The 23,925-nt window shown below is 39.1% G+C and overlaps 1 protein-coding gene across 3 annotated transcripts in view; it reads right to left on the bottom strand.

Annotated features, from left to right (window-relative positions):
- Nucleotides 1–23,925, bottom strand: part of npm1b (nucleophosmin 1b) — a 65,482-nt gene that overhangs the window by 36,597 nt on the left and 4,960 nt on the right. The window contains exon 1 of one of the 3 annotated variants that reach the window (XM_066719693.1): nucleotides 13,179–13,284. The exons of the other annotated variants lie outside the window; for them this stretch is intronic. Within the exon in view, the coding sequence (XP_066575790.1) occupies nucleotides 13,179–13,253 (75 nt within the window). The 5' untranslated portion in view covers nucleotides 13,254–13,284. Of the gene's footprint in view, nucleotides 1–13,178; nucleotides 13,285–23,925 lie in introns of those variants that run through there. 3 annotated transcript variants of the gene reach the window in all.

Genomic DNA, 23,925 nt, shown 5'->3' on the forward strand with positions numbered 1-23,925 from the left:
TGAGACTGACTGGTCATCTTTTTATTAGCAGCGTAATAAAAATCGCAGCATTTTGCCATCATATAAACACAGACTGACATCACAATCGTGAGTGCGATATGATTAATCGTGCAGTACTACTCTAGTGATATAACAATATTGGACAGTGAGAAATTTGAGGCATATGAACTTTGTCTGATTGCATATTCAGTGCTTTCTTGTATAGTCATTGTTAGTTGGGTCGTGAAGGTTTGTCTTTCTAAAAATGTGGGTCACCTAAAAATAAGTTTGAAAACCACTGATCTAGGGCAATACTTTCTCTGTTGTGGAGGATGTTGGCTTTCAGAGGCTGGTTGAGCATATTAAGCATTGTTACACACTGCCTAGTTGGTGTCATTTCTCAGATGTGTTATTATAAAATATTATTACTATGATTTATTCTGTTGCATTTCTGTTAATAAAGCCTAACAATGTATTTCCAGCATTTCTAGCTACAATTACACACAAAGAGAGATGTGAATTTATTTTATTCAGTATAAAATTTGTTCTATTCATTGTGCCTTTTTTGTGATGAAGTATTTTTTTTATTAAAATACATGGAAAAACAGAACGTTTGCTGTAAAAGAATTTTACATAAATGAAGTTACAGTTGTTCCATCACTTTCTAGTATAATTTAATTAGTATTAATTAAAAGGCATAATATCAATATCAAAATAAAGATTAATTTTATGCCAGGGAACAAATAAGTAAATAACAAAATATTGGCATCATTATCAGCAATTTGTGTTTAGTGTTTCCTCTCCCACCCCCCAAGCTCAAGAGGCTGCACCCCACTCTCTTTCTCTAGGAACCTCTTCCCCCCCCCCCCCCCCGCCTTCGACAAATCTCAAACATACACCTGCGTCAAATTTGGTAACTGACCACCCTGCCTATGCAAATTTCTGGGGGAAACCTAGTGTTATATGAATATTGGCTATCATTATCAGCCCAGAGTTGTAAGATCGGTGCATCCCTAGTAGAGACTTACCCAAAAAGACTGCCATTACGTAGGCTATAGGCTGTGCATATTTATTTTTAAATTTCAGTCAGTCCCTGAACTTCCTGTTTCGTGCCCTCCACATCTGCCATAGATATTGTAGCTAGCTAGCAAAGTTGTTTACTAGAACTAAGGTTTAAATAGATAACATATTTATATTATTAATCTTTCAAATTAGCATCATAGCGAGTCATCATGAGTTCCAGAAAAGTAAACTATCTACGAGGTGAGGACAGTCGTATGGCTAAACACTGCTGTGTCGCATTGTGAGAGGCTTCCTCAGTAATGCCTCGGTTCCACTGGCTTAAGCGTCCATGCCATGCCATGCCGTGCCGTGCCGGACGTGTCCGTCTTTGGATACGTCCCATAGCTTTTTGTAAAACCAGGCCGTTGTCAGAAGTTCATTTGTTGTGGGAAGAGCAGAGCGATTGTGGGTTTGGTTTATGTTTCTTTTAAAAACAAAAACAAAACACTAAGAGCAATAGAGCCTCATGTGGAAGGGACTTTTGTATCTCTTTTATTCTTTATGCTTTACATGATTGGAGACAGCATAATAAATACACGTTTCTGTTAAGAGATATTATGAAGAGCTAAACATGTATAGACAACATTATATTCAGACAAGCATTACATTACCGTAAGAAAACGTTTCCATGTGCACCAATAAAAATAAATGTTTGCTATTTATTATTATTGTAATCATCAAGATATGTGCTAGTAGATATGCATTTTAAATGGCACAACTTGACTCCCTTAACTTATTACTCTTACTACAGATTTGTAACTGCAAAACAATACTTTTTGATGTATTTAATTTACTTAATTTACAAAATACACACATTTCACGATTAATGATACAGTAACAGCAGCTACAATATTGCAGGTTATAATTTAACTAAAGTGTGCACGTTTCACTCATGGCATTTATGGACTTATGGATGCATTTATTATTAATTAATTTAACTTGTAAATGGGCATGTTAACTAAATCATGTTCGCCTTCATACGGTTCTCTGCTGGGCTGTTATACAACAGACCTGCACACCATTCACAGGACGACAGCCTGAAACACCGTCCAGTTGTTCATAAAATATTAATAAAATCGGCTGCTATCAATTTATTTTGAACTAGTCACAGCACTACACCGGGGTCCTGTGAAAGCTAAGTTTTTAATACACTCGGATATTAACTGTAAGCAGCAATTGTTTCTGTATATGGATTTCACTCCATGCTGCTAATAAAACTAATTTCTTTGCGATTCCACACGGCACTTGAGATTATATCTTCCGACATAATGTTGCTGATTTCTTCCCTGTCTGTCTACAAGTCAAGCAAACATCTCCTCTTCTGAAAGATAAATATTTCCTTAGTGGGCGTGACGAACACTTACGGCCACGTCTGGCACCAGATAGTTAACGTCCACAAAACCGTCCAGACACATCCAGCAGTGGAAACGGGGCATAACTTTTGAGCTTTCATACTTTCCCTACCATGGAAGCTGGAAATATTCAGCTTGTACAACCACAATAAGATAAGATACGAATACCAAACATGAAAAACAACAGAAATATCAAATTTCAACATTCATTGTTCCGTCACTGAAGAAGGTTACCTAAACTGGAACACACAATGGGGCAAAACTGTATTGTGTTCAGTTGCAATTCACCTCATAGTCTCCAGTGCACAGGACCATAAAACAGGTGTCTTCATGCTCTCCATTTGTCTCCTCTGCCTCAGTTTCACATGCTCACAAAAGCAATTAACAATAATATGCACTTTAAGACAAGTCATATAGCAAAAGGGCACACTCTCTCCCAGCAAACTGTGTGCTTAACACTCATTAAAAACTCAGTTTTTGTCTCCGCTTCAGTTATATATTCAATTTTATAAGTAGGGATAGTCGAACATTCAACTTCTCGTTAACAATGGCCACTATCAACAAGTGAATACAAAATGCGAAAAAAAAATGTATTTACGTTATTTTAAAGCCTTTACTGTTGTATTTGTTATTTCTTGTCTGTGATTGGCTAAACTAGAATGTACCTTGGCTAACAATCACTTCTTCAGAGAAAAGTACTCCATGGAAATACTTTGACAAAGTAAATGAAAACTGTTAAAAGTGTAAAATATGTGCAGTGCAATTAATTTACCACAAATCTACAATGTTAATGTCCTAAAAGCTATATACATAGCCAGCTATTGAGATGCGATTTATTTTTTACTCGAACACACAGGTATGTTTCTGATTTGATTTAGTGTAGACAGGTAGTCTAGTGTGGTTTGGAAACATGGTAAAATGAAATAGTTTAGTTAAGTGGTCTGTATAATGATCAGAGAAAAACTTCTTAAACATGTAATCACAGGTGGAGGACCCTCAGTAACACAGACTCTCGCTATATTAAATCCCACCACAGACTTTTCTACATAATTTATATTTTGGAGCACTGATCTTGCCTAGGGCACCATGAAGGTTAGAGTCGCCCCTGTTCACCTTTTCACTTCCCTTACATCTGTAGGCATCTCTGCAGGTAAAAGTTAAAGAAATGCTTAGCCCTCTTTCGAACAGCTTTACACATTTCACTGTCTCTGTGGATGCGCTAGGGCTGGGCGATAAATTGATATCAATAATTATTGCAGTAATTACTTCTCTTGATAACAATATAAAGAGGTTTAGATATATTTTCGATAATGTCGAAAATTCGTTACTGCAGTCCAGTTCACCTCTGTGACGCAGCAGCAACATGCAGAGAAGTGACAGTTTGCCCGCGGAGAGGAGCACCCACTGAAACACTGGCGCCTCGGACCCATTTGCTCAGCGATGCGCCAGAGCTGTCTGTGAAACCTGGCCGTGTCGGAAGTTAATTTGTTGTGGAAGGAGCAGAGCAATTGTGGGTTTGGTTTGTTTCGTTTTAAAAACAAAGACAGAGAACAACACGACGAGCGATAGAGCCTGATGTGGAAAGGACTTAAGTGTCTAGTTTATTCTTTCTGCTTTACATGATTGGAGACCGCGTAATAAATACATTTTTCTATTAAGAGCTAAACGTGTATAGACAACATTATATTCAGACACGCATTACGTTACTGTAAGAAAACTTTTCCATATGCAACAATAAATTATTTGCTATTTATTATTATTATTTTAATCATTGAGATATGTGCTAGTAGGTATGTATTTTAAATGGCATAACTTGACTCCCTTAACATATTACTCTTACTACAGATTTGTAACTGCAAACGACACTTTTTGCCATATTATTTTTAATTTACTTAGCAGACGTCCTTAACCAGGGCAAGTTACTGTTGAAACAAAATACACACGTTTCACGATTAATCATCCAGCTGCAATATACCAGGTTATAATTTAACTATAAACTCCATGACTGAGGCGTGCACGCTTTAAACGCATTTGTTAAACCAGTCCATAATGTTTTAGAGGGAAACCCAGATCTGCTGTATTATTTAATTCATTAATTTAACTTGTAAATGGACACATTAACTAAATCGTGTTCACCCTCATACTGATTGTCTCTGTGGGGCTGTTACACAACAGACCTACAAACTATTCACAGGACGACAGCCTGAAACACAGTCTAGTTGTTCAAATTTTTTTTATAAAATCTGCTGCTACCGATACGATTATTATCCTTCAGTTTATTTTTAACTAGTCACTGCACTGCACCTGTCCAATGAAATCTGTGTTGGAGTTTTCAATACACTCGGATAGTAACTGTAAGCAGTAATCGTTTCTGTACGTGGTTTACACTCCATGCTGCTAATAAACTAATTTGTGGGGGGGAGCAATAAAAAAGGCAAACGGAATGTTAGGGTATATTGTCAAAAGTGTAGAATTTAGAACAAAGGCAGTAATGTTCAGACTGTACAATGTGCTAGTTAGAGCTCATCTGGAATACTGTGTAAAGTTCTGGGCTCCACACACCAAGAAGGATATCGCTGCTATAGGTCTGGGCAGAATACTGAAAAAAAACGATATACCGGTATTCATTTACAGACCGGTTTGGACTTTTACTATACCCTCATATCGGTATTTTAAAGTTTTAAATAATTTACTATTTATTGTGTCATTGAGTCATAACATTCCGCTACCAATAAACTTGCTACACCGGCTGCTTGAGACTACGCTGTCTAACCTGAGACGCATCTCATCAAATAACGCCGATAGTGTTCGTGTAATGCAAATTTCCACAGATCTGCGCACATCTGCATAGCTCCACCAATGGGATGGGTTGGATCCTGCAGATCTGCACAGAACTGCACAAATCTGCGCTAAAAGAATGCGACCACCTTTCTTCACAAACCCTGCAGAAATTTTTGTTATTTTAAAAAATAGAATTGCCAATCATTTAAGTAACAACTTAATTATTCTGCATGATAGATTTACATTAAATTTTTAAAAATGTATTGATGTAAATATTTAATAATAAAGTTTAATAATAAAGTTTACAAACGAGAGGAGGCCATACGACCCATCGTGCTCGTTTGGTGTCCATTAATATCTAAGTGATCCAAGGATCCTATCCAGTCTCATTTTTAAATGTTCCCAAACTTTCAGCTTCTACCACATCACTGGGGAGTTTGTTCCAGATTGTGACTACTCTGTGTCAAGTGTCTCCTGTTTTCCATTTTGAATGCTTTGAAGCCCAATTTCCATTTGTGTCCCCGCGTGCGTGTGTCCCTGCTGATCTGGAAAAGCTCCTCTGGTTTGATGTGGTTGATGCCTTTCATGATTTTGAAGACTTGGATCAAGTCCCCACATAGTCTCCTCTGTTCCAGGGTGAAAAGGTTCAGTTCCCTCAGTCTCTCCGAGTAGGACTTTCCCTTCAGACCTGGGATAAGTCTGGTTGCTCTCCTCTGAACTGCCTCTAAAGCAGCAATATCCTTCTTGAAGTGTAATGCCCAGAACTGTACACAGTATTCCAGATGAGGTCTAACTAGCATATTGTACAGTCTTACCATTACTTCCCTTGTTCTAAATTCTACACTTTTGACAATATACCCTAGCATTCTGTTTGCCTTCTTTATTGCTTCCCCACATTGCTTGGATGGAGAAAGTGAGGAGTCCACATAGACTCCTAGGTCTTTCTCATGCGTTACTTCATCTAGGTCTGTACCTCCCATAGTGTAATTACAGTGGACATTTTTGTTACCTGCGTGTATTACCTTGCACTTGCCCACATTGAATTTCATTTGCCAGGTGTTGGCCCACAACTGAATATTATCCAAGTACCTCTGAATACCCTGTGCTTCCAAGATTGTATCTGCTGAGCCACCTATTTTAGTATCATCTGCAAATTTGACAAGTTTGCTAACTATCCCAGAGTCCAGATCATTAATATAAATTAGAAAAAGCAAAGGCCCTAGTACTGATCCCTGTGGAACTAACAACCTCACTCCAGTTAGAAGCAACTCCTCTAATCAACACCCTCTGTTTCCTATACATCAACCAGTTCATAATCCATCTACTTACATTACCCTGAATGCCTACAGCTTCCAATTTGAGGATCAGTCTTTGGTGTGGAACCTTATCAAAAGCTTTTTGGAAATCTAAGTATATCATATCATATGCTTTCACGTGATCTACAGCTGCAGTTGCATGTTCAAAAAATTCTAATAATTAGTAAGACATGATCTGCCTCGTCTAAACCCATGTTGACTATTTCCAAGAATATGGTTTTCATTAAGATGCTCCTCTATTTTCTGTCTAATCATTTTTTCCAACATTTTACAGGTGATGCAGGTGAGACTGATTGGTCTGTAATTTCCTGGCTCAGTTTTGACCCCTTTCTTGTGGATTGGTATGACATCTGCTGTCTTCCAGTCAGTTGGCACATCCCCTGTTCTAAGTGTCATTTGGAATATTTGAGTTAGCGGCCTATAAATAAATTTCCCTCATTTCTTTAAGTACTGTTGGAAATATCCCATCTGGCCCAAATGATTTGTTGGTTTTTAATTCTGCTAGTCCCTTTAGTACTTCCTCCTCATTTATCCTGATCTCTCTTAGGATTTGACTGGTCTGATTGTCAACCTGTGGCATGTCATCTGTTTTTTCTTTTGTAAAAACCTCTGTGAAATACTCATTTAGAACATTTGCCACATCTTGTTCGTTTTCCAAGATACCTCAATTTTTGCCCTTTATCTCATTCACTTCATCCTTTATTGACCACTTGCTGTTGTAATATTGAAAAAAGCTCTTTGCATTAGTTTTAGCTCCAAGAGCGATGTTTCTTTATTTCCCTCTTTGCTTTCCTGATTCCTTTCTTAAGATCTCTTTGCAGCTCAACATATTCTATTTATTTTGTTTCGTCTCCATCCCTTTTGTATGTGGTATACAACATTTTCTTTCTCTTGATATTTTTTTGCATACCTCTATTAAACCATTTTGGCCAGTGCTTTTTGGTCCTCAATTTGCTAAGTTTTGGTACAAATTGTTCCTGAGCTCCAAGTAGTATATTCTTAAAATATACCCATCCATTTTCAACTGACTGTATCCAATGTGCCGTCTCATACCTTCAAGGTTTGCTTTTCTAAAATTGTAGACCACTGTTTTAGACTTGGACCTTTATTTTTGAAAGAATGCCTCAAAGCAAACCATATTGTGATCACAATTTGCCATTGGTTCTCTAACTACTGTCCCCCTGACTCTATCTTGGTCAATTGAAAAGATCAAGTCAATGCATGCACTCTCCCTGGTTGGTTCCCTGACAAACTGAGTTAGAAAGCAGTCATTTACCATCTCAACCATTTCTATTTCTGCTTCTGTAGTCTCCACTGGGCTTTCCCAGTCTAAGTTTGGGAAATTTAAATCCCCCATTATAACAGCCACATCCTTGCTACATGCAGTCCTGATTACAGCATCTTTCTGAATATCTGAGTTTGGTGGCCTGTAACACACTCTTATCACTAATCTTCCAGATCTCTTGTTCAAATGTTTCACCCACAATTAATTTTAATTTATAATTATAATTTATAATTTTTGTCATTTAGCTGACGCTCTTATCCAGGGCGACTTACATTTGTACCCATTTTATACAGCTGGGCATTTTACTGGAGCAATCTAAGTGAAGTACCTTGCTCAAGGGTACAAGAATTCTATATCTACGGTTTTGACAATGCTGTTCACAGCTTCATTGTATAATAGAAGTTGACATTTGCCTCCGCTAACAAGGGGGCAGTAGTAGTTTTCATTCGGCTTAACACGCCCCTCTTGATTTCTGCATAATCTTGTGTCTCACAGCCACAGCTCGCCTCCCCCAGAAGCTTCTCAGAGCTGCGCTGGGCTGTGCGATTCAGCGAACATTTCTGTGGCTGGATCTTAGTGGAGTCACACACTAACACGGCAGGAACACACATCTCTGAATCTCTGCGCAGAACTGCGCTTCTCGAACGCGACCCTTGTGTTGGAATGAATGTGTCTCAGCCAAATATCAAAAATAAATTCCAAGTGTACTGCATGTTGACAAACAGTAAACACAGTGAATCTGTCTAGAACAAAGGTGCGTTGTCAATAGTGTGGACATGATTTGGTTTCAAGACAACTGACACAGAACAGGAAACGTAATTCAATGTCAGTTGTGTCCTATTATTATTAAGAAGAGGAAGAAGATTTCTGTAGCATTTCACAATTTTCGACACTAATCGCAAAATGGCGGCAGCACCATGTGACCGACACGTGTAGTTTTCACTGCATTTGTAGGTATAAGTGATGTCTACAATTTATACTTATATAAATTGTTCCGTTAGGATTTTTATTAGGATTCCATGCACAAAGTGCTGGAAGCCTATTGTTTCTGTTAGGATTTTTTTTTTTTTTTTTTCTTCCGTCAAAACTTCTAATGCCCCTAAAACGCTCATACATGCATTAAAACTCACGAAACTCGCAAGTGTTGTAGACACAACTTATACCTACAAATGCAGTGAAAATCTTCTTCTCCAAAACCAACAGACACATGCATATGCCACTTCATACACATGCATACCTTATGCCCTACTGTTACACTTGTTCATCAGAAGTTGCTTGGTCCCACGCTTTGTCTGCCAGACTGCATTTTCTGATTCAAGCTTTGGTGCCTTCTACTCCATGCCATTTATACCCACTGTGCCACAAATTGGTATGCATGGCACTAGTACAGAGTACTACCAAGGTTGTTAAAGGCGAGTTGCCCCAGTGAAAAACATGGGTGCTGTGGGCCAATGAAAAAAAAACGTATGTGCCGCTTCAGACAAGTTACACATTTCCTGCACACTGGAATGCAGTACACACATGAAACTCTGCACATGTGTGTATGCCTCTGCCTTGAAGAGAAAACCAGAAAACGAAGTTTGTGGAGTAAACAGTTAGGCCGTAATGTTGGATTTAACATGAATCCACATGCGAATATGAAAACGGTTACTACTCCAGAACGATAAAGCCCAGTGCCCTGAAACTGTGCATGTATTACATAGATACTGCAATCTATCAAATGTGCAAAAGGCAAGTGACTGCATGCAAGAACATGGCAGCCACAAGCAAATGACTGAGCATGTATGCAAAATACACGTATTCATAAAAGCATGGACTTTGACCCCAAAAAAAAAACCCCATGAGCCATATTCAAAAACTCAAAGTTGGCACAATAATACATTACAATGTTATGCTTGACTGTGGTGAGTTTTGTCACCAATGGTGACACAGCGCACTGGTACCGATACTGAAGGCCATGTCACATGCAGCAGTGAATATCTACAGAACAGTGAAGCCTAAGGTGCTTACATTTTCAGTGATTAACACTAGTACAAACATCTGTCAATGTTGATTGGACAAAAAAACATGGCTGCTATACACCAATGAAAATGATAGCTTCAACCATATACTGACATTCGTTATGTAGACCTCTACGACCATCATGTGGACAAACTTGGAGTTTGCATTCATTATCTTCAATGCAGAAAACTAGAAACTTTCAAATGTCCATAAAACGCTTATACATGCATGAAAACTCATGAAACTCACAAGTGTTCTAGAAACCACTTACACCTACAAATGCAGTGAAAACTGCACATACTGGTGTCATGGTGTTGCTAAATATTGTGATAGGAGTCTAAATTGTGAAATGCAACAGAAATCTTCTTCTCCAAAAACAACGGACGCATGCATATGCCACTTCACACACATGCATACCTTATGCCACACTATTACGCTTGTTCTTCAGAAGTTCCCGGGCGCACGCTTTGTCCGCCATGTAGCATACTCTAATTCCATCTTTGGTGCCCTATAATCCATGCCACTTAAGAACATAAGAACATAAAGTTAACAAACGAGAGGAGGCCATTCAACCCATCGTACTTGTTTGGTGTTCATTAATATGTAAGTGATCCAAGGATCCTATCCAGTCTCATTTTAAATGTTCACAAACTTTCAGCTTCAACCACATCGCTGGGGAGTTTGTTCCAGATTGTGACAACTCTCTGTGTGAAGTGTCTCCTGTTTTCCGTTTTGAATGCATTGAAGCCCAATTTCCATTTGTGTCCCCGCGTGCGTGTGTCCCTGCTGATCTGGAAAAGCTCCTCTGGTTTGATGTGGTTGATGCCTTTCATGATTTTGAAGACTTGGATCAAGTCCCCACATAGTCTCCTCTGTTCCAGGGTGAAAAGGTTCAGTTCCCTCAGTCTCTCCGAGTAGGACTTTCCCTTCAGACCTGGGATAAGTCTGGTTGCTCTCCTCTGAACTGCCTCTAAAGCAGCAATATCCTTCTTGAAGTGTGGTGCCCAGAACTGTACACAGTATTCCAGATGAGGTCTAACTAGCATATTGTACAGTCTTAACATTACTTCCCTTGTTTTAAATTCTACACTTTTGACAATATACCCTAGCATTCTGTTTGCCTTCTTTATTTCTTCCCCACATTGCTTGGATGGAGAAAGTGAGGAGTCCACATAGACTCCTAAATCTTTCTCATGCGTTACTTCATCTAGGTCTGTACCTCCCATAGTGTAATTATAGTGGTCATTTTTGTTACCTGCGTGTATTACCTTACACTTGTCCACATTGAATTTCATTTGCCAGGTATCGGCCCACAACTGAATATTATCCAAGTCCCTCTGAATAGCCTGTGCTGCCAAGATTGTATCTGCTGAGCCACCTATTTTAGTATCATTTGCAAATTTGACAAGTTTGCTAACTATCCCAGAGTCCAGATCATTAATATAAATTAGAAAAAGCAACGGCCCTAGTACTGATCCCTGTGGAACTCCACTAACAACCTCACTCCAGTTAGAAGCAACTCCTCTAATCGATACCCTCTGCTTCCTATACATCGACCAGTTCATAGTCCATCTACTTACATTACACTTATACCTACTGTGACACAAATTGGCATTCATGACACTAGTACAGAGTCCTGCCAAGGCTGTTAAAGGCTAATTGTCCCAGTGAAAAACATGGGTGCTGTCGGCCAATGAAATAAAACGTATGCGTCACTTCAGACAAGTATCACATTACCTCTACATTGGAATACAGTATGCACATGAAACTCAGCACCTATGTCTATGTCTGTGCATTGAACATAAAACCTGACAATTAAGTTTGTGAGGTACAAGGTTAAGCCGCAATGTTGGATTTAACATGTGTCCGCGTGCAAAAATGACAACAGCTAGTACTCCGGAACCCTAAAGCCCAGTGCCCTGAAACTTTGCATGTATTAAATAGACACTGCTATCTATCACATCTGCAAGAGACAAGTGACTGTGTTCAACAACATGGCAGCCACAAGAAAATGACTGTGTACAAATGCAAAATACACATACTAACAAAAGCATGATATTGACCCCAGAATAACCTATCAGCAAAATTCAAAAACTCACCAAATTCTGTTACATTATGTCACTTATGACAGCAAATATCTTCAGAACTATAGCCTAATGAACTTAAATTGTCAGTGATTAAACTAGTACAAAGATCTGTCAAAGTTGATGAAGCCAAGTTGATAGGACACAAAACCTGGCTGCTGTACACCAACCAAAATGACAGCTTAACATGTCAGTCACATCATGACATTCCTAATGTAGACCTCTACCTCCATCATGTGGTCAAACTTGGGAATTGCATTCTGCATCTTGAATGACAATGCAAACTTCACATATATGCTAGAATTAAGGGAAAAATACAATGGTACCTTACAAAATGTATGCATCGAATCAAGAAATTAATATTATACTCCAGTGACATTGAAATACACACTTAAAGTGACAAGAGATTGAAAACCTCAAATGTATACTACAGTGGATTAGAACTGAAAATTACACATTTAACAACACAAGCATTTAAAGTACAAATGCCTGCTGAAATCTGAAACCTACTGAAACAACATGGAAGCCTTAAAAGTTGCATGCAACTTCTAGTTACTTTAAGAACAGTATAAAATGGCCATTAAAAAATACTGTCATACCGTCAAAAATGTGAAAAATACCGTGATATTGTATTTTGGCCATATCGCCCAGCCCTGCGCTGCTCTAGAGGCAGTTCAGAGCAGAGCAACCAGACTTATTACAGGTCTGAAAGGAATGTCCTACTGAGAGACTGAGGGAACTGAACCTTTTCACCCTGAAACAGAGGAGACTATGTGGGGACTTGATTCAAGTCTTCAAGATCATGAAAGGCATTGACCACATCAAACCAGAGGAGCATTTCCAGATCAGCAGGGACACACGCACGCGGGGACACAAATGGAAATTGGGCTTCAAGGCATTCAAGACGGAATACAGGAGACACTTCTTCACACAGAGAGTCATTACAATCTGGAACAAACTCCCCAGCAATGTGATAGAAGCTGAAAGTTTGGGAACATTTAAAGTCAGACTGGATAGGATCCTTGGACACCAAACAAGCATGATGGGTCAAATGGCCTCCTCTCATTTGTACATTTTCTTAAGTTCTACTTTCTTATGACATGTACTAATACAGTTGTTTTGGCTACTTTAAAAAAAAAATTTATATATATATATATATATATATATATATCAAGAGCTGGATGACCCATAGATATATGGTCTGACTACAAAAAATATAAATTCAGGAGCCAGATGGTTCGTAGAAACTTAAGAAAGGTAATATGGTATTCTATGACAAACTAGACAAGGAATGTAGCAGCATTTATTACACACTTACAGTGGGAAGTACTGAGGGCCTCAAGACTGCTAGGTGCACTTTTGTCATCTTGCCATCGTAAGTCATACCCTCCATTAATAACTCATGAAGTGGAAATTAACACCCAACGAGCACGATGGGTCGAATGGCCTCCTCTCGTTTGTAAACTGTCTTTGTTCTTAATTTCTTTGTGATCCCACATGGCACTTGAGATTGTTTGTGAAATGATCCAGTGTTTGGCATTAACCATCTGGTTTCTTCAACTTTCACTCAGGAGCAAAAATCAGCCTTTAAAACTTGAAAGAAATAATGATTTGACATTTAATCGATAGACTGATATGATTTTTCTTTTTTTTTGGCCATATCGCCCAGCCCTAGGATGCACTAGATTATCATGGGGAGCTTTTTTAGGTAACGTGCAGAAAGCCATTTCCACCTGAACACTTATTTTGTCACTTCAGGTGTTACATAGGAGGATGTTCAACTGGCTGAGATAAAATGTAGGAGTGGCCGTGCATAGAACCAATTGCTGCCAAAGATGGTTCTAACAAATACAGACTGTGGGGAGTGAATACTTATGTAACTAACATTTCAGCTTTTATGTTCAATTAAGCTTTGTTAATTTATATACACTCACCTAAAGGATTATTAGGAACACCTGTTCAATTTCTCATTAATGCAATTATCTAACCAACCAATCACATGGAAGTTGCTTCAATGCATTTAGGGGTGTGGTCCTGGTCAAGACAATCTCCTGAACTCCAAACTGAATGTCTGAATGGGAAAGAAAGGTGATTTAAGCAATTTTGAGCGTGGCATGGTTGTTGGTGCCAGACGGGCCGGTCTGAGTATTTCACAATCTGCTCAGTTACTGGGATTTTCACGCACAACCATTTCTAGGGTTTACAAAGAACGGTGTGAAAAGGGAAAAACATCCAGTATGCAGCAGTCCTCTGGGCGAAAATGCCTTGTTGATGCTAGAGGTCAGAGGAGAATGGGCCGACTGATTCAAGCTGATAGAAGAGCAACTTTGACTGAAATAACCACTCGTTACAACCGAGGTATGCAGCAAAGCATTTGTGAAGCCACAACACGTACAACCTTGAGGCGGTTGGGCTACAACAGCAGAAGACCCCACCGGGTACCACTCATCTCCACTACAAATAGGAAAAAGAGGCTACAATTTGCACAAGCTCACCAAAATTGGACAGTTGAAGACTGGAAAAATGTTGCCTGGTCTGATGAGTCTCGATTTCTGTTGAGACATTCAGATGGTAGAGTCAGAATTTGGCGTAAACAGAATGAGAACATGGATCCATCATGCCTTGTTACCACTGTGCAGGCTGGTGGTGGTGGTGTAATGGTGTGGGGGATGTTTTCTTGGCACACTTTAGGCCCCTTAGTGCCAACTGGGCATCATTTAAATGCCACAGCTTATCTGAGCATTGTTTCTGACCATGTCCATCCCTTTATGACCACCATGTACCCATCCTCTGATGGCTACTTCCAGCAGGATAATGCACCATGTCACAAAGGTCGAATCATTTCAAATTGGTTTCTTGAACATGACAATGAGTTCACTGTACTAAATTGGCCCCCACAGTCACCAGATCTCAACCCAATAGAGCATCTTTGGGATGTGGTGGAACGGGAGCTTCGTGCCCTGGATGTGCATCCCACAAATCTCCATCAACTGCAAGATGCTATCCTATCAATATGGGCCAACATTTCTAAAGAATGCTTTCAGCACCTTGTTGAATCAATGCCACGTAGAATTAAGGCAGTTCTGAAGGCGAAAGGGGGTCAAACACAGTATTAGTATGGTGTTCCTAATAATCCTTTAGGTGAGTGTATATTATATGTATACACTGTATACCTTTTGTTTGAATGATTCTTTACCATTTAAAATAACAAAAATGTTTTGCTCAACTCACATACACTTCACATTTCTATTGCGTGGCAATTCTTCTGGAAGCAGAATGCCTCTTTTGAGAGGTCCACTAGCGTAAGTTCGTAATGACAGGTATTAAAATGGTACATTTTGCAGTTTTGAAAGCATGTTTTAATTTCTTATATTTTTCACAATGACAATCATAAAAATATGATTCTCAAATTCTACAAACATTTACACAGCAGTACACATATCTACATGAGCCAAGGTTTAATTTTATGAAAAGTATTGAGTATTTGAGTATTATTACTATCAGTACTATTCTCTGTATGCACAAATAAATTTGTGACTGAATGTATAAGATCCTTTTTACATTTTAAATGAATGCATTAACTACCTGCAACCATGTTTACGTATAATACACCTATAATATAAACTAGGGGTGGCCAACCTGTACCAGACCGAGAGCCAAAAAGTACCAATGAGTTCTGCAAAGAGCCAAGTGTGTGTGTGTGTGTGTAATATCTATAGCATTAAGGGGGGGTGGGAGGTGTATTTCGATAGAGCATCTTAGCTCTGAGCTGAGGCTCTGATCTAAAGAAGACCTCTCCCCCAAAGTTATCAAATTTCCTGAGCTCATCGGCACATGAACTGTTCTATGTCAAAGTGGCAGTCTTGGGAGGATGGCACCGGGAATGGGCCAAATGGCTTGGAATCCCTGCTATGAAATGTCTGGGGAATAGGGCCAAGAGGTAATATGCATTCTTGTTACAAAACTGATGTGCGTTGCTGCAGATTGTCTGTAATTTTACAGTTTCAGTGGCTTAAAAAATCATACACTACTACAAAATGCAAAGTATAAATATGCAAGATAATTAAACTGATGCAAATGATGATATTACACATTCTAAAAGTTTATGACTCACAGAATAACATTTCTAATTGATTTCTCAAATGTCATGAATAATAAACTCCAAACTGTTAAACTTATCTGAACTTCGTTGCAGAGAGTCCTCTCTGTCTTCGGTGAATAACACAGTTTGAAAGCAATGCAATTAGGGCGTTATTTGTAAGTATCAACAAGTGAGGAATGTTATGCATCTTGTTTCTGCAATTAACACATTATTGACGTCTAACCTTTTTTTAAGTGATATCTATCGGTTTGTAAAAGTTTACAGGTTTGACATGTGACGATCCCCTGAATGCACACTCTGTAAAGAGCACCGCACAGCACACCACAGGTCAGGAGTTTATTCAGTTTGTGCGATTTGTTTTGTTTTAGCCTATGAACACGTTGTATGTTATTTTGGTATTATATTAAGTTTTTCTTAAATGTTAAGGTCACAGAACCAGCTAGGATGCACAGGAACTATTTGTAATGTACGTGGATGCATCTTAAATTAAGATAACTTATTACTACAAATACAAACGATCGATTACGTTTTTGGTTATACTATTTCTGTGCTGCCGTTTTGCTTATTATGCTTTCATAAAAATATGTAATTATTAAATTGTATTTATTATAATTGTGATTAAAATTCGTATTTTCTACTCGCATGTCAAGCATAATTGTATTACAGTTGCACATTTTAAAAATAAAATCTTTCTTCCAGATGTTTTTTTATATTATTATTATTATAATTTTAAATTTAGTCCTCGGAAGCAGACATTGTCCCGTGGTCGGCACATCTTGTATTGCACTTTAATATTTTTTTTCTTTGGAAGTGAACAATTGCCTGTACTTCCACGAGTTCAATCCCTGCTCACACACAATGTTGCCACAGCAGCTGGGATAGCACTGACTGCAGCTCCATTGTGCTGCTTGTTGTAGAATGGTGCCGAATCCGCTGCTCTTTGGCTAGAGACTGTAAATAAAAACAATGTTGCAAAAATACTACACACAGGCCCCTTCAGATTCCCTTACACTTATACATAATTTACATTAAGCTAAGGTGTACAAGTAATCAGTAATCTCTTACTCTTTTTAAAAAGTATCGATAATCAGAATATTCGTCTGACAGGAGAAACGTAACGGGAATACAGAATTTTGATACTTGTAATCTGATTACATAACGCCGCTACTTGCATTCCGTTACTCCCCAACCCTGTATATATATTTGATAGATATAGATATTATATCTATTACAGCTCTGGATTTTTTTTTTTTTAAATCAGCATCTCTACATGTATGGCAGCCATTCCATTCCAGTGTTTGTTGAATTCCAACACAGGCACACCTCATTCTACTGAATGAGGTACTGATTAGGTGATAACCTGAACCAAATCTTATTTAACGAGGAAAAGTATAAAAACCACTGCTGTGGTCATTAGCATTTCCAAAACCGGGAGAAAATTCCAAGCCCGTGTTTTTGGAGTTTAAAATTTAAAAACCCGGGGCTGCACGGGGCACCCGGGCTTGATAAATTCTTTCATAGGCATATAAATAGGAAAAATAAGCAATATGGAAACAAAAATAAGTAAATAAGAAACAGTAAGCTCACTCTTTTCCAATGGCGCTTCTCTCTCTCTCTCAAATGCGATTATACAACACTTTCAGCGCAGCGTGCGCGCCACGGCACCTTGCAGGCACACGCCTCACCCTGTCGCACACTGTTGGACACAAACGTATTAGTTGACTGAACTCCTGAAATAAAATGTTTCTCCCCCTTATTCTATTCATTAAACCAGAACCCCCGGCCATATCAACAAGGTAATGCTAAATAAGTAAAATAATAAATGCCTTTTTGTGTCTATTTTTGTGGAGATAAAATTAAACACAAACTCAATTATACTGCATTATTATTATTTTATTTATTCACATAGCTATTATGTATTGATCATTTGTATAAACTGAAGTGACCTTGTAGAGTCCCCAGCTGTTTGCATACTTTTTGCATTTGGCCGATTGGCCATTTACTTCTTCCTCGAATTTTGCAATAGTGCTCAATTATATTGTAGGTTTTGCCGACAGGTTACTGAATGAACATTCCCGCTTTAATCTTCAAATACACAAAAGTATACAAGAGTTCACTGTTGCGCTGTGCACGCAAGTATAATTTTATTTTATTTTTTTACGTCCGGGTTGCCCAGGTTTTCGGTGCCCCCGTTTTTTCCGGGCTGAAAACACAAGTGGTCATCACTGTCCTCCTGCAATAAGGACCAGCTGGATGGCAAAAACAGTGCTAGTAGTAATTGGAATCAAAAAATAACGATTGACCATTCCAAAAGAGTTGAAAAGGAAAGGTCTGATTGAGGAAAATTACTGGCAGAGGGATACAGTGAGAATCAGGTTGCTTCCATGCTTAAAATTTCAAAGATGGCGGTTCATAAGAACAAGGTCAAGCAGCAGACATTGGGGACAACAAAGCTACAGACCGGCAGAGGGCAAAAACAACTCTCCAGTGACCGGGATGACCACCAACTCATTCGAATGTCACTCAACAACCGTAGGATGACATCAAGTGACCTACAAAAAGAATGGCAAACGGTAGCTCAGGTGAAGTGCACGGCGAGGGCGGTTCGAAACAGGCTCCTAGGGGCAGGGCTGAAGTCGTGCAAAGCTAGAAAAAAGCCCTTCATAAATAAGAAGCAAAGAGCCAGGCTAAGGTTTGCAAAAGACCATAAGGATTAGACCGTAGAGGACTGGAGTAAGGTCATCTTCTCTGATGAGTCCAATTTTCAGCTTTGCCCAACACCTGGTCCTCTAATAGTTAGACGGAGACCTGGAGAGGCCTACAAGCCACAGTGTCTTGCACCCACTGTGAATTTTGGTGGAGGATCGGTGATGATCTGGGGGTGCTTCAGCAAGGCTGGAATCGGGCAGGACGCATGAATCAAGCCACGTACAAGGTTGTCCTGGAAGAAAACTTGCTTCCTTCTGCTCTGACAATGTTCCCCAACTGAGGATTGGTTCTTCCAGCAGGACAATGCTCCATGCCAAAGCCAGGCCAATCAAGGTGTGTTTGGAGGAGCACCAGATCAAGACCCTGTCATGACCAGCCCAATCTCCAGACCTGACCCCCATTGAAAACCTCTGGAATGTGATCAAGAGGAAGATGGATGGTCACAAGCCATCAAACAAAGCCGATATGCTTGAATTCTGAAAGAATGGTGGAGAGCATGCCAAGAAGCATGAAAGCGGTGATTGAAAATCAGGGTTCTTCCACCAAATATTGATTTCTCAACTCTTCCTAAGTTAAAACATTAGTATTGTGTTAATTAATACTAGCTTATTTTCTTTGCATTATTCGAGGTCTGACAACACTGCATCTTTTTTGTTATTTTGACCAGTTTAAATTTAAATTATTTGGAATTTGGGAGAAATGCTGTCAGTACTTTATATAATGAAACAAAAATGTTTATTTTACCCAAACACATACCTATAAATAGTAAAACCAGAGAAACTGATGATTTTGCAGTAGTCTCTTAATGTTTTCCAAAACCGTGTATGTATGCATGTATGTATGTATGTGTGTGTGTATATATACACTCACCTAAAGGATTATTAGGAACACCTGTTCAATTTCTCATTAATGCAATTATCTAACCAACCAATCACATGGCAGTTGCTTCAATGCATTTAGGGGTGTGGTCCTGGTCAAGACAATCTCCTGAACTCCAAGCTGAATGTCTGAATGGGAAAGAAAGGTGATTTAAGCAATTTTGAGCGTGGCATGGTTGTTGGTGCCAGACGGGCCGGTCTGAGTATTTCACAATCTGCTCAGTTACTGGGATTTTCACACACAACCATTTCTAGGGATTACAAATAATGGTGTGAAAAGGGAAAACCATCCAGTATGCGGCAGTCTTGTGAGCGAAAATGCCTTGTTGATGCTAGAGGTCAGAGGAGAATGGGCCGACTGATTCAAGCTGATAGAAGAGCAACTTTGACTAAAATAACCACTCGTTACAACCGAGGTATGCAGCAAAGCATTTGTGAAGCCACAACACGTACAACCTTGAGGTGGATGGGCTACAATAGCGGAAGACCCCACCGGGTACCACTCATCTCCACTACAAATAGGAAAAAGAGGCTACAATTTGCACAAGCTCACCAAAATTGGACAGTTGAAGACTGGAAAAATGTTGCCTGGTCTGATGAGTCTCGATTTCTGTTGAGACATTCAGATGGTAGAGTCAGAATTTGGCGTAAACAGAATGAGAACATGGATCCATCATGCCTTGTTACCACTGTGCAGGCTGGTGGTGGTGGTGTAATGGTGTGGGGGATGTTTTCTTGGCACACTTTAGGCCCCTTTGTGCCAATTGGGCATCGTTTAAATGCCATGGCCTACCTGAGCATTGTTTCTGACCATGTCCATCCCTTTATGACCACCATGTACCCATCCTCTGATGGCTACTTCCAGCAGGATAATGCACCATGTCACAAAGGTCGAATCATTTCAAATTGGTTTCTTGAACATGACAATGAGTTCACTGTACTAAACTGGCCCCCACAGTCACCAGATCTCAACCCAATAGAGCATCTTTGGGATGTGGTGGAATAGGAGCTTCGTGCCCTGGATGTGCATCCCACAAATCTCCATCAACTGCAAGATGCTATCCTATCAATATGGGCCAACATTTCTAAAGAATGCTTTCAGCACCTTGTTGAATCAATGCCATGTAGAATTAAGGCAGTTCTGAAGGCGAAAGGGGGTCAAACACAGTATTAGTATGGTGTTCCTAATAATCCTTTAGGTGAGTGTATATATATATATATATATATAACACGCACACAGTAATATTATATCACACAACTTTAACTCTGAAAACAACTGTGATTCAATGGCATTGTTTATCGTGCTAAAAAATGCAATTGTTTTATTAAAAAGAAAGTTAATATGAAATGAGGCAGGTCTTCCATTATATATAGAGAAAAAAGCGCCACTGGAACTCTGTTACTCCCATAATGCATTGCATCTCAAAGACAGAAGAAAAGGGGGAGTAAAAAGAACAAACCCGTCTCTTAGGGGAGATGGGGAAAATGGGGGCGCCCTGAAAATGCACACTACATGAGAGCACTTTTAAAAGGAGTCAAATGGGGGATGTTTTGAACATTTGACTACTTCTGAGACCGGGGCAAGGAGGAAGCCTATAAGAACTGGCATATACAAGATCTGGGGGAGCTCAGGATCCCATGATGGGACCCACCTCCGGGGATGGTCAGTTCCCCCTGCTGGAGCCCGAGTCCAAGGTCTTTTAACCATTTTATGAATGATTGTTTTTAAAATGACTTTTAAGAATGAATTTTTAACTGTTTTTAAAGATTTAGTTGGTTTTAAAACACAAATTGTTTAGGGGTTTTTTGGTTTAGTTTTGTTATATTTTTTTGTCAAATACATTGTCCGTTTTGGATTTAATTTTAAATGCATTGGACCTTTTTTGTTTGTTTTTTATTTTTACCTTTTTAATTGTTTCTTTATTTTGTCCAATGCATTTTCAGTTATTTTCAATGTATTTGACTTTTATGTTGGTTAGCAGTTTTGCTTTAATCACATTTGTTTTGTTGTTTTGTGCACTTGTTTATTTAAAGTTAAGTTTTTTTTTTGGTTTTGTTAAATCACAAAGATTTAAAAAATTTTAAGTGATCTTAAGAATTGTATTTTAAAAGTTTTTAATCATAAGTATTAAAATTTGGAATTGTTTTTATATGTAATGTAAAATACTATAAACAATAAAACAGTACTTCTGAGACCGGTAAAACTAAATTAAACTAACTTTTTAGTATCGTAAACTTTTAATTGGGCACAGTGATTAGTATTGTGCAGTTATGACAGCGATTTGGAAGAGTGGGGGGCAGAAGTTTATCATGGGAATGTAATACGAGGCAGTGACGGTGCAGATGAAGACGTATCTAGTTTATTTATGCTGGTCAACATATGTCTAAATCACCATTTCAACATAAATAGCAGATAACGGATAAATTAACACAAAAGAAAGCCGGTGAGAATAAATAATAAGTTAGTGGTGTATTTTCACAAGGCAACCCCAACCAGCAGATTTCTCCGCAAAGGAGAAAGATCACATCTGCCCCGAGCCGAACACACGCGTTTACAATCAGTGCAAAGTAAGCCATGTACATTTAATATTATTGTTAGTAGTAATAGTATTGTTATTATTATTAAATATTACTAGTAGTAATAACGGCAACAACTGCACATTTTGAAGATGTTTTTATATTTATTCAACACACAGCAGAAGCCGACCGTCCGATTAGTTTCATTTTTGTTGTTTTGCGGTGTAATTCTGACTAGTTTCTAGACAGGTGCATTCCTTGCAAAACTTATTACATCTCTTGAACAAGTATTTCTAAACATCTGCGTTTTTTTGTATTTTAAAAAGAGCATTCTGTCGATTCATATGAATATGATTTTATTAAGTGTTTATAAGCCAGGTTATTTCAGAAAACTGGGTTGTTTTGAAAATAAAAATGGCATCTGTATCAGTCTCGTTTCTTTGCCAATGCACATTTCTGTATTCATTCCAAACATACACGAATTATAGCAGAATGAAAAACGTCAGTGTCTTATGTTTCTTTGATATATAGGTTTCATATGATGCTTGTATGTATTTATGTAGAATTAAGTAATTTGCTGCGCTATGATAAGCGCTGCGATTTTTTTTGAGAGCGCTCTAGGCCCAATGCATAGAGTACCCCCTCTGTGCCTAGTGCTCTGAGGGTTAATCAGCCCATGAGAGAGATGGTGTGCACACCAAAACCTAGGACAGTTGAGACCTTAGAGCAGGACAGCGTAGAGAACTGCTGGGTTACAGTAGATCATATCTGCAGAAAAGGGCACCCACAACCCTTAGAGATATCCCAAGAGCTAAAATGCCCAACAGGTTCCAACTGCTGGACACGGAATTGGACAGTGACAGGGCAGTTGAGCACCAGAGCACCATGGTACCCACTCCCCCCCCAGAAGAGGGAGGCAGTTATAGTAGGAGACTCAATTCTTAAAGGCCTAGATCACAGTGTGTTCTAGTGAGAAGGAGACCTGCATGGTATCTTGCCTGTCTGGTGCTCAGGTTGCAGATCTCCCTAAACTCGTAGACGGGCTACTGGCCAAAGCCAGGGGGAATCCACTGGTCATGGTCCACATTGGAACCAATGACATAGGAAAAGGTAGGACAGAGGTTCTGCAAAACAAGTTTAAAGAGTTAGGAAAGAAACTAAAGAGCAGAACCTCCATGGTAGTTTTCTCTGAAATACTTCCGGTACCACGTGCATGGCCAGGGAGACAGGCTGAGATTAGAAAGTTTAACGTGGTTGAAATTGTGGTGTAGGGAAGAGGGTTTTAGGTTTATGGAGCATTGGTCTTTCTTCTGGGATAGATGGGACCTGTACAAACTGGACGGTCTACATCGAAAAAGAAGGGGGCTATTGCATTGGGAGAGCATACGTGCAGAGTAATTGAGAATCTTTTAAACTAGGGACCAGGAGGGCAGAGAGCTCTGACAATGCCAGGAGTATAAGGAACAAGATGTTAAACCTAGAAGCCACAGTGCTGGTGTGTGACTATGAGTGACAGAAACATGGCTTACAGAAAATGATGGGGATGAATACAAGTTGGAAGGAGGGACTCAAATTTGATCCTAGTAACGAAACAGAATCTTTGTGGGTTAAACTTTTGAACAAAAGATACAGAGGATTAGTGTTAGGAGTGTGTTACAGACCACCCAACTCAGATATTCAGAAATATGTTGCATTGTACAGTGTAATCAGGACTGCATGTAGCAAGGATGTGGCTGTTATAATGGGGGATTTCAATTTCCCAAACATGGACGGGGAAAGGCCAGTCGGGACTACAGAAGCAGAAATAGAAATGGTTAGGATGGTAAATGACTGCTTTCTAACTCAATTTGTCAGGGAAC

This window comes from Amia ocellicauda, chromosome 13, assembly GCF_036373705.1.
Source record: "Amia ocellicauda isolate fAmiCal2 chromosome 13, fAmiCal2.hap1, whole genome shotgun sequence".
In the NCBI taxonomy this organism is placed as follows: Eukaryota; Metazoa; Chordata; class Actinopteri; order Amiiformes; family Amiidae; genus Amia; species Amia ocellicauda.